This window comes from Gadus chalcogrammus, chromosome 11 (genome assembly GCF_026213295.1).
Source record: "Gadus chalcogrammus isolate NIFS_2021 chromosome 11, NIFS_Gcha_1.0, whole genome shotgun sequence".
Taxonomy (NCBI): Eukaryota; Metazoa; Chordata; class Actinopteri; order Gadiformes; family Gadidae; genus Gadus; species Gadus chalcogrammus.
In genome coordinates this window covers 14650578-14662302 of record NC_079422.1, presented here as the reverse complement: position 1 = coordinate 14662302, position 11725 = coordinate 14650578, and the positions used below count along the sequence as shown (strand labels likewise).

Genomic DNA, 11725 nt, shown 5'->3' with positions numbered 1-11725 from the left:
TGAGAACACCTTCCGTTGCGCCTCTCCTCCGTGCTTTTGGGCGTCCCTCCGGCGCCTCTCTCTGGGGAATCGTTTTGGTCTTCCGTTTCCGTGGAGATGAGATGATGATGATGTTGTGTGTGAGTGGGTCCGTCACTGATGGGTGTCACTGTTGAAAGGTCGCCAGTCGAAGGTCAGGAAAGGGATGCGGGTGCATGGGAGGGGGAGGGGTTGATCGGACTGTTTGGGTTGGTCAGCAATGCACGCGTGGGGTGGGAGGGGGGTAGGAGGGGGGGGCAGTAAGGAGGCGAGGTGGACACCAGCGTTGAGTATGAGTTTCCTAATTGATTGTGTGTGTCTGTGTGTGCATGTGTTTGAACGTACCTCGCCCTACAACCGAGCAGGCGGGAGTTGTGTGGGCACAGTTGGGTGTGTGTTTGTGTGTCTGTGTGGAGTTGAGGGGTTCTGAGTGAGCGGAGTCTGTTCCTTGGGGACGTGTGTGTGTGTGTTGAGCAGCGGTGGCGGCGGTGGCTAGCAGCGTGTCGTTGGGCTGTGCGTTGCGTGGCGCTCAGTCCCGGTGGCTGGAGCGCACTGAGGCCAGGTGGTCGCTGTGCTGGTTCTGAGCCCGGACCCGGAGCTTCTGCTTGGTGTTCTTCTTCTTTGGTTCTTTGGTCCGTTGTTTCCCCGATCCCCCTAGAGGAAGGCAACAGCAACAACGGTTAGTTTCAAATGTTCCCATTTGGATGTTATTTTTTGACATTTCACAAAAGGGTTCATTACTTCCCTCCAATTCGGGGAAAAACATCCAAATGTATCCTGAATGGTTTCTCAAGGGATCATGATGGCTGTTGGGCGACCTCGCCTACCCCCACCCACTCACTGTTTGGTTTAAAATCTCTAAAGAGGGCTTTGTGAGGTGTCATCGGACTCAGCTCAGAGCAGCCAATGGGCTCACTCTGAGCCAGGCCCGCTTCTATCAGATATACACATTCATCCTAACTGAAACGTTCTCACAGGGCCATTTAAACTCCTTAATGTTACATAGATCTCCTTGGATGTGTGTACTTTGACACACAGGGGTGAGCGTCTTTACTTTTTAACACCATCTTATTGTTTTTGTCTGCAGTACTGAGTTAATAAAGCAGGGTTAGACAAAATAAACATTAATAACTCGTGTTTAAAAGGTCTGCCTCCCGAAGGTTAATAAATCCCAGGTTTATGTGGTGCGGGTGAAGCATGCTGGGAAACAAACGTGTGCTCATGGAACCTTGTGTGGTGAAGGCTGCAGAGCTCTGGGCTCCCAACGACGGAGAAAATGTTGACTACTGAACCACAGGGCAACAATTTGGCTGCCAAACAAATAAGATAACGCAGTGTGTGTGTGTGTGTGTGTGTGTGTGTGTGTGTGTGTGTGTGTGTGTGTGTGTGTGTGTGTGTGTGTGTGTGTGTGTGTGTGTGTGTGTGTGTGTTTGTCTATGTGTGTGTGTGTATGTGTGTGCGTTTCTGTGAGTATGTCTGTGTTTCTGCATTTCTGTGAGTTAGTGAGTGATTGAATGAGTGAATGTGTGTTTGTGTGTGTGTGTTTGTGCGTGTGTATGTGAGTGTTTGTGCATGAATGCGTGTGTGAGTGTATGCTTGTGTGTGTGTGTGTGTGTGTGTGTGTGTGTGTGTGTTTCAAGAGTGTGTGTATCAGACGAATGGGTGTGAAAAGCAGTGAGTGTAAGGGAATTTAAAGGGAAAGTCGCTCTAATGGGGGGAAAAAGCAGGGTAAGGGTTGGATGATGAGATGCTATCTGGATCCCAACACACAGCCACAGCAATGAGCCACGGTCCACTGAGCGGGAAAATCGCAGAATAAAAACAGGTCTCAGCTCTAGGCCTCAAGCAGACCACTTCTAAGTCTTATTATTACACTTGCTCCCAGGAACAGAAAGGTAACATAGTGTAATATGTGGCATTATCTTTAATTGGCTTCTCATATGTACTGGCAGACCTGAAGTGGATAAAAAAATAAGGAATGGCCCATTTGCTGTACCGAACTGTAAAATACTTGTGTGGACATGCATGAGAAAACAAGATATTGCTCTATTAAAGGCATTTCTCAATGAGTATGACCGATGCATAAACACATCAAACCATGCCGCAGCCATTTCCTCCAATTACTTCAACGTTGCCATTTAAAGTCACATGGCCATTCTGAGGCAGTTGCATTTCATACACGCAGATCTCAGGCGAACCATGGTAAACTAAAAAATACTGTGTACCAAACAAGGATTTACCTAGCACTTTGATCCAAAACACATTAAGCGAACGTGTGCACAGTAAATATCTTACAGGATGAACCACAGTATCGTGTGTCAATGATGAAGTTCAACACTGTGTTTCCTGTGGATCTCATGACTAATTGCAATCTCAAAAGGCCATTTTCATTCAGCATCTGTCTGCACTCATAAACATTGGCCTGGGTGCAATCAATTCAAGATGCATTACATTTGACTGCAATTAAACCCATGTACAGAGGTTCATAATCTCTCTCCATTAAGAACTGCGCTCGCAGGACCCTCATGGAACGTATCGGGACACTTTGGCAGAGAAAAATTGCATGTACTTCAAAACGGTGCAAGGAGGTAAAGGTTAAAACATAGGTTTGAAGGCTAGTTCTGAACATGGCAGTACAATGCTGTAATTTAACCACTGCCAAGACAGTGGGACCAGACAAACACCCACACTGTAGCTGCTGCATTCTTACATCCATCTCTAAGCATCGGAAAGAAACTCAGATCCTCAAATTCAGATTACAGATGAAACTGTTTTGAGTTTATAGACAATGCCCTATAGTTATAGGCTTACTTCTTAGGCACTGTCAAGCAAAACAGTGCTAAACCATTACAAATCTCATAGGGCTAAGGACAGCTGGGTTTCATTAGACTAGTGTTTTAGAAGTGCTTGCTACTTCCCAGTCTTTTTTTGATTCTACTCTAGAAGGGCAATGGATTCTGTGTATTGTTTTTGTAGCATGCTGTTTGAAACAACAACAAGAAGTTGCACCTTGTTAAACACAGATCAAAAAGAAAACGTCTTGGTCTACTTCTTAGCACAACCATGTTTGATTTGATTCTGTCGTGACTCCTGTCGTCCGTATATGATACATCATCATCATCATCATCATCATCATCATAAAATAGCTAATATGTGTTGACGGCCACTGCTGAAGTTTGAGAACCATAAGCGTGTGGTAATTCAATAGAATCCCAGGCTAATTCTATCAAACTCTATTCGATAAGCACATAAGTTCTCAGCGCTGACAGCTAGAGGGCAACCAATACCAACACAGTGAAATGCCATCCTCTAGCATCAATAGCACGCTGTCGAGATGGGCTATCATGCCTTGTCAAGAGCTGCTTTTCAGCCTTTCTTTTAGGGCACAATGCGCTTGGAACGAGCCAAGCTTTCATCATCTCATATTTACGACCAATGTAATCACTTAAGCTGATTACCAGGGTTGCACAGAGGAAACGGTTTCATTTGCCTGGAAAGAAATGATTAAGTCATCTCAATAGCTTTCAAAACCAGGAACAAATTCATAAATCTAAGAGCATGTAAAGACAATTCTGTTTTTGGAAGCCACGCTACGGTTCAAATCTGTTTGGTCTTTTATGAATGTCATTATTGGCAAAGTAGAAATTGAATTAAAGTAGGAGACTTTACAGGGTTACAAATATGTAACCCTATTTTATACTGGTGTTCCGTCTTGGCTGCCCCTGATATAACTTCAGCAGTCCATGATTTAAATGTTTCATTTTCCTTTGTAGATACAATCATCTTCTGCCAACATGAGTTCTGTGTCTGAGTTTGCACTGGAAGTCCCATAAACAAACAAATAGAAATACTTTACGCAAATTAAACTGTTTTGGATTTCTAAATCATAACCGGGGCCTGCTGTTGGATAATTGTTTTGTGTGTGTGTGTGTGTGTGTGTGTGAGAGTGCATCTGTATATGTGCGTGTGTTTGTGTGAGGGAAAGAATCCATCTGTGTATATGTGTGTGTCTGTGTGCGTGTCCATTGTTTAAGTGATGTGTTTGCGTGCATAATAAGTGTATGCCGATGTCCAGTAACCCAATGCTGACTATATTTAAGCAGTGGACGCTGATACGTTGGAAATAGTTTGACTGCAGCACGCAACAGTAGATTGTTATCGCGACAGCGAGGTATGCACAGTGAGACATATCATATTATTAGAAAATCGCTCCAGGACAATATCTTCTTGCGGGCTGGCAATATGACCACTCGCCTTATTGATGCACTCCGGTGTATCCAATCCTCGCTCAGACAGGGGAAAAGGCCAAAGCCAGCACTCGAGAAATGAAACTCAGCTCTAACAAATGTATTCTGTCACGTTACAAAAACATGTTTTCCTTCCCCACGTCTCCAAGAGAAACTTTATTCATCTTGAGAAACGACATCCTGAAGTAGCTAGAGAGAGCGAGAGAGAGAGAGAGAGAAAGAGAGAGAGGGGTGGTCAAGCTTTGTGTTTGGACTGGCCCGGTGCCCCTTTTCCTTCTGTGTGTGTCTACACATGTAAACCTATAATCAGCTGGGCCGTGACCTGGCCGAAGAAGAGCGAAAACACCCCCGCCCCACCGGCACGGACAAGTGACTTCATCCGCTAACAGCTGCGGCGGCAGGGCTGGAATCGACGGGCCTAATCTTATCTCCATTGCTTGCGGTCTGGGAGAAATCGATGGATGACCTCGAGGAGGCATTAAGACGTACGGTAAATGGGGCTCCTGCGCTCGAGGAGAAACCTCTCCCTGCACTCTCCAGTTACTGCAGCGCTCTGCGAGACGCCTGCGACCTCAGCCTGTCAATTAATAACTTTTATAGAAGGGAGGGAGCGGGGGAACGGCCCCAGGCAAAACAATTTGGAAGATTTAGACTGACTTAAATAAGGTGAAGCTAGAAATTATTCAGGTTGTTTTTTTGGGAGACTGTGCTTTTTTTCCGTAAACAGGCCCAAGAAAGAGCGGAGGCCATCATTTGCAAAGGGAAGGAGAGAAGTACTGGCGCCGGAGAGATTTGATTTCAGTGGCAGAAATTGGATTAGCAGCCATTAAGGGCCTGCTCACACATACATTTATAATGGAAGAACGGGTCTAAGGGCCCCGGCCAGTGCTCGGCTTAACTTAAACGCTGACTAACTCCTTCGCTCGAGAGGGATAGGAGTCCTACGACAGTGCTTTGTGCCGTCGTTTAATTCAGTTTGTTTTGTTTAACAGTGCAGCGCCCCACATTGCCTGACCTTATTTCAACCTATTTACAGTTCAGACTCGGTCACGTACGAGTGGCTTTCAACGTCACTGCGACCCCCTTACGTCCTGTGCGTTGGTCAAACCCCAGATAGTGTTTGATGTTGTTGCTGTTCACTGCGTTGTAATAGCGTTAGCTAATGCCACCGTTTATGCTTATCATTTGAAGGAGTGGTTGAGAAACGTTAGAGGAAATATAACTAGAATAGGAGAGAGCGAGGGACAGAGAGCGAGAGAGAGAGCGAGAGAGAGAGAGAGCGAGAGCGAGAGAAGAGCGAGAGCGAGAGAGAGAGAGAGCGAGAGAAGAGCGAGAGCGAGAGAAGAGCGAGAGAGAGAGAGAAAGAGAGAGCGAGAGGTACAAAGATAAACTGAATTAATATGTGTCTCTGCTGTGACGAAGGAAAAACTAAACATAAGAGCCGTTTCAATGAAGTGCACCTTGCCAGCGAGCTGACAAGAGGCTCTCTGCACAGCGTCACCGGGCCATAACAAGGTTACTCTGGATGATGCTCTCTCTCGTTCACTCACTTTCGTTTTTCCTTCCTTTCCCTCTCCTTTTTCCCCATGCTCTGCTTACTATCACAGGGCTATTTAGCCGGCGGTGATTGGAAACACATGGATCCCGACTTATAAAAGATAATGTTTAGGATTAGCTCGCTCATTATTTCCTCATCTGTGGCCTGTCGGGAGGATCCTGCATGGAGATTACAAAACAAGTTCACCTCTTTTGAAGGGGGCCGCTTCGCCGACAAAGTCCAAGCGTTGCCCCCCTCCTCACCACCCCTACCCCACCACCGGACAAAGTGGATTAAAGGCGAGTGGACGAATCGCCAGCGGCTAAACACGCATGACCGACCCTCTGATTCATTCGGCCGATGGTCATCTGAGACAAGTGCGCAGTTTTTCCGTCAGTCACACCTCCCAGGCAACCTGTCCGCCCTGTATGAGGGATGAGCCCCGTGCATGATGGTCTCAGCGCTGCTCAGCTGCACTCTACAAGTCTTCATGGTTCACCATCAGCCCATCCATGTCCATGTTTCCAAAGTAGGGCCAATCCATCTGAGAAAGTTAAAGTGCATATTTTCCCCCTATATTGAATCATATTCGATTGGATGATGTGTTCCCTGACCAGGGAAGATGGTGTTGCTCCATATGCCCTCCAACTAAAGGTACAGTTACAACTCCTCCAGCTCCCCCTCAAGCAACACTGCAACACAGCCACACTACTGCCGGGGATTAAGGGCCCCGATGTCGTGGTGGGGTTGGGGGTGGGAGTGGGGGGGGGGACCAGAAGGAACAGATTTAGAAATCAAAACAACAAAAAGGCGAGCTGGGCCAAGTCCTCTCTACCAACACAAGTTAAACGGAGGAGGGGGGGAAGTGGGGGGAGGTGGGGAAGGCGGTGGAATAATAACGGAGTCCTATCTCCGGCATGTTGGCTTGGTTTAAAGCGATGGTGTCATGGAGGTTGCATCAGGCACGTTCACTAGCTGCTGCTGAAGCCGCTGCGGGGTTCTGATGGTGCGCTGGAAAACCACAGGACCCCGAGAGAGAGAGAGAGAGAGAGAGAGAGAGAGAGAGAGAGAGAGAGAGAGAGAGAGAGAGAGAGAGAGAGAGAGAGAGAGAGAGAGAGAGAGAGAGAGAGGGAGGGAGAGGGAGAGAGAGAGATTAAAAGAGAGAGCAAGGGAGAGCACAAGAGATGGATGAAGCGAGAGCGAGGGAGAGAGTGAGAGGAAGATGAAGAGAGAGAGAGAGAATGATGAAGAGAGAGAGAGTGGGAGAGAGAGCGAAAGAAAGATGAAGAGAGAGAGAGTGGGAGAGAGAGAAGGATGAAAAGAGAGACTGGGAGAGAGAGAGGGATGAAGAGAGAGAGAGAGAGAGAGAGAGAGAGAGAGAGAGAGAGAGAGAGAGAGAGAGAGAGAGAGAGAGAGAGAGACCCTCTGCTGTGGTCAGCTATCTCTCTGTCCCGACTCACCAACACATCTGGGCCTGAATACATGGAGCTTTCTTCCTCGTCCCCTCTGGGCTCTCTGGGCGAATGGGGGATAATTAGCCTTAGTTGACTTTAATGAATGGCTTAATGTTTTCTTGTATTTCAGGATAAGCAAAGAAAAAAAATAGCATGGAGCTTATCGGAGCGTCGGGGGGGGGGGGGAAGGGTTAGGGTTCCTAGAGAGGGGTTTCTTGTTGTCGTGCCTGACGCAACAATGCTGCTTTCTGGTGGGCGGCGCGGAGGGGCTGTAGTAATGGTTGTGTGTGTACGTGGGCCAGGGTATCTACAGAGTGCCTCCACATGCTGGTCGCGAGGAGGAGGGAGGGCTGGAGGGAAACGGGAGCACGGATCAAATGAAAGCCCTCAAGAGCCGGAAACAATGAAATAATACACATTTAGTAATGTGCCCTGGTAAAGCGACGGCAGATTTGTGGCAGATTGAGAGGTCTCGTGAGATTCAAGTTAGGAGTGAGGCCGAGGTGTTTGTGTTTGGGATTCATTTTGTCATTAACTTGTTTATGTGAAATAGAATAGAGAAAAAAACACGAGCACACTTTGATCCGTCTAATGGATTTCATTATGGCCTGATATAAACAAAGAAGTGCCCGGAGTTTACGATGTGGCTCTTTCATTGAGCTAGTGAAACGATTTATATTTAACAAACAAGAGCTCTTCTTAAGCGACTCTGATATGCTCAGCTCCTTCTGTCCTTGTTTATACTGGATCCCGGGTTATAGCCATACGGGTTCATTGTCATTGCTTTCCAATTTAAACTATACAAGTTAATAAAAGTTCCTTGGCAGTATCGTTAAATAGGTGAACTTTTACACAGTATACCTTTTCCGTCTTTAAATCGGCCTTGGAATTCAGCGTTTCTCAGAACAAAGTTCTCCATCAATCCCCCTCAAGGATGTTTAACAGTGGACTTTTACAGCCATTGTCACACAGTCACATGACCACAAAGACACATTACATTATGTGAGTATATTGCAGATGCATACATTTTTCGATTAAAATATGTAAGGCAAATATTTTCCAAAGTCAGCTAATGTTTGCTGACTTCTCCTGTTTCCAAACCTGGTTCTCCAGGAATGAGAGCTAAAGTCAGCCCAGCTCCAAAGTAACAAAAAAAAGCACCCTCGGCCAAAACAGGATGCAAGAGGAAATTGTCGAGTGTATTTGCTTCTTTATATCTAATTTCTCCACATAAGTCCGTTCATCCTTCTGCTGCCCGGCGAGGAAAACACCAGGAGGAAATCCCCGCCATGTCTGGACTCGGCGCAGCGCGGTCCCAAAATGGCATCAGACTCTAACAAGCAGGGAGCCAGGCTAAGTCGCCCTGGCTTAGACGCCGCCGTGGATCACGCCGCAATCCCCCCGCGACCAGGGCTGGTGATGAGGGAATCAACCCTCCCTCGGTACCGGGGGGAGTGCTTTTGTTTTCTTTGATCAGTTCGCTAATTCCCACAAAGTAAAGGCACTGCTGCTGCAACCCCAACCGGCCCCCGCCATACCCCAGCCCGCATCCCCCCTGTCCCCGGTCTCCATCGAAAATTCAAACCTTGAAAGGTTAAACAGGTCCGGCTCCCAAATATATTTTGATAAAAATAGTCTGATCGCATCGCAGAGTTAGGTATAGGAAAATAAAGCAGGTTGGGCAGGGGAGGATTGGGGTGTTTCGGGGGGGGGGGGGGGGGGGGTGGGGGGGGTTTGATGTTTTCGTATCGTGGCTCTCGTTCAACTGCAGCGAGAGAGAGAGAGAGAGAGAGAGAGAGAGAGAGAGAGAGAGAGAGAGAGAGAGAGAGAGAGAGAGAGAGAATCCAACCTTAACCAGGAAGCGGCTGATCTCCTGTCCCTGAGGCCTGCGGTGCCCCTGACACTTGTCATACGGCCGGGGGGGGGACCGGGGACGGGGACCGGGGGGGGACGGGGGGGGACGTGGGGGGACGGGGGGGGACGTGGGGGGACGGGGGGGGATGGGGGGGGACGGGGGGGGACGGGGGGGGATGGGGGGTGCCGGACAGCTGAGCGGCTCTGACAGCGGATCCCATCGGAGACACGAGACACTCATCAGAGACACCAGCAGACGCGTGGAGCCACCGCGGTGGCTCCACGCGTCTGCTCGTGTCTCTGGTGAGAACTGTTGTCGGAGCCGCGCCGGGCCTTTCCATCGCCAGCCGGCAGGGCTCATCCAATCCTGTCAATAATCCCGGCTCTCACTTACCTAAACACAAACAGGAGGCCCCCGCCTCGGCATATGGCATAGATCTTCTTGTTGTTTTTAGCTGTGTTTGATTACAGTGTAATTTGGGGGTCTCACCTCAACGGGGAGAGGTTTGTGTATATGAGAGGGCAGCGACATCTGTCTGAGAAGGGGGCCAAGGTAAGGAAAGATGGATCAAATTAGAGGGATGCTGGTGCACACTGGGAGCCCACGGAGCGTTCCCGAGGGGCCGTGCGTATCATCGACCCGTGTCTATGAAGTGAGTTGTTTTTTTTTACGCCCGGAATCGATACAGCGCGAGAGTATCGGTTTGAAATTCCAATATTTTTTTTGCTAAAACTGCCTTTATAAGAAAAGCACTAATTGCCTGAAAGTGGTCACAGTCTTCAAAGTCATTTAAGGTCAAGGTCTTTATCTGTACGTAGAAATAGAAGCAAATACTTTGAAAACACTTTGGGCTTTTAGAGACCAAGGGGCTGCTCGCCAACGTCTGCTTCCTTCAGGGTGAGATTGCTAAGCGGTGACGTCACCAGGCACTACTGAATGTTGAGTACAGTAGAAACTCCAGGAGTCAGCTCTAACCTCTACTTAAGCCAATATAAATGGTTTGTTGGAAGTCCACACTCCCTGTATTTGTCTCTCTCAGGTCTGTCTCTCTCTCTCTCTCTCTCTCTCTCTCTCTCTCTCTCTCTCTCTCTCTCTCTCTCTCTCTCTCTCTCTCTCTCTCTCTCTCTCTCTCTCTCTCTCTCTCTCTCTCTCTCTCTCTCTCTCTCTCTCTCTCTCTATCTCTCTCCATCCCCCCACACACACATACACAATCAGAGGTACGATTGTTGTGTCTAAGTGTACAGGAGAGGTGAGGAGGGGCGAGGAGAGAGGAGGGGCGCATAGGAGAGGAGTGGAGAGAAGGGTGTGGAGAGGATAGGTTTGAAATGGAGTGGAGAGGACTGGAGAGGAAAAGAGAGGGGGTGGGGGGGGGGGGTCGATGGGTAGACGAGAAGAGGGGAGAAGAGGCGAGATGAGGGTAGAGAGGCTTCTGGTGGTTGAGCCAGTGCAACTGTGCACCAGATGTTCTCAGCCTTCACCCATCCTCCTCTTCCTCCTTCTCCTCCTCTTCCTCTTGTCCTTGCATAATTTTCTCCTCAAGCCCGCATTCTCAAAAAGGGGGGGACATGGGTCATGCCACACTCCCTTCAAAACAATGTGTGCCACGCGACCAACAGCCTGAAAACTACCTGTGTGTGTGTGTGTGTGTGTGTGTGTGTGTGTGTGTGTGTGTGTGTGTGTGTGTGTGTGTGTGTGTGTGTGTGTGTGTGTGTGTGTGTGTGCAGGAACGCAGCCTACACAATATGACATTGGACAGACGAGGACCACTAAGAGGAGTCATTTGAGCTCCGAGCAGGAAAAGCAAAGGGAAGGGACGTGGAAAACTGGGAGCAGAGTAGATAATGTGGCAACCGCCTGTGAGGTCTGCTTTATTGTTTGTCAGTGTGTGTTTCATGTTTCTCACACTCTCTACCAATGCATCTGTGCACGTGTGCATGTGCACGTATGGGTCTGTGTGTGTGTGTTTATGTGTGTGCGTGTGTTTGTGTGTGTTCGTGAGCGTTTGTGTGTGAGTGGGTACGTGCGTGTGTGTGTTTGTGTGTGTGTGAGCATGTGTGAGTGTGCGTGCGTGCGTGCAGATGAAAGCATGTGAAGCCCACTACAGGAGTGCTGGCAGCACTCCTGGGCTGGAGGTCTGGCAGACCTTAAGAATGTTTGAGACAGAGGGACACACACACACACACACACACACACACACACACACACACATGTGGACACACACACACACACACACACACACACACACACACACACACACACACACACACACACACACACACACACACACACACACACACACACACACACACACACACACACACACACGCACACACACGGTGGAGTGAAGGAGGGCCATGGTGGGATTTGACCGTAGCCTCTCAGACTGGTCTGAGGTTATCTAAACACTGAGTGAGAAGATCACGAAACAGAGAAGGGGGGTGGGTCTGTGGGGGCCTCGAAACAGCTCATCACTACTGGACCTGCACCCTGTTAAAGGAGAACCGCTGTGAAAACCCAATATGTGGTAGAATGAAAACACTGGCAGGGAAAGATTCCATGGAACTCATTTTTATGGTCCTCACTGTGCTATGCCATGTGCAGTACTTCAGTGCGT

The 11725-nt window shown here is 48.5% G+C and overlaps 1 protein-coding gene across 3 annotated transcripts in view; it reads right to left on the bottom strand.

The window, feature by feature from the left end:
- Nucleotides 1-309: 309 nt before the first annotated feature.
- Nucleotides 310-11725, bottom strand: part of rspo2 (R-spondin 2) — a 79248-nt gene continuing 67832 nt past the window's right edge. For all 3 annotated transcript variants that reach the window (XM_056601710.1, XM_056601708.1, XM_056601709.1), the window contains one exon: nucleotides 310-672. In XM_056601710.1, the coding sequence (XP_056457685.1) occupies nucleotides 548-672 (125 nt within the window). In that variant the 3' untranslated portion in view covers nucleotides 310-547. The remainder of the gene's footprint in view (nucleotides 673-11725) is intronic.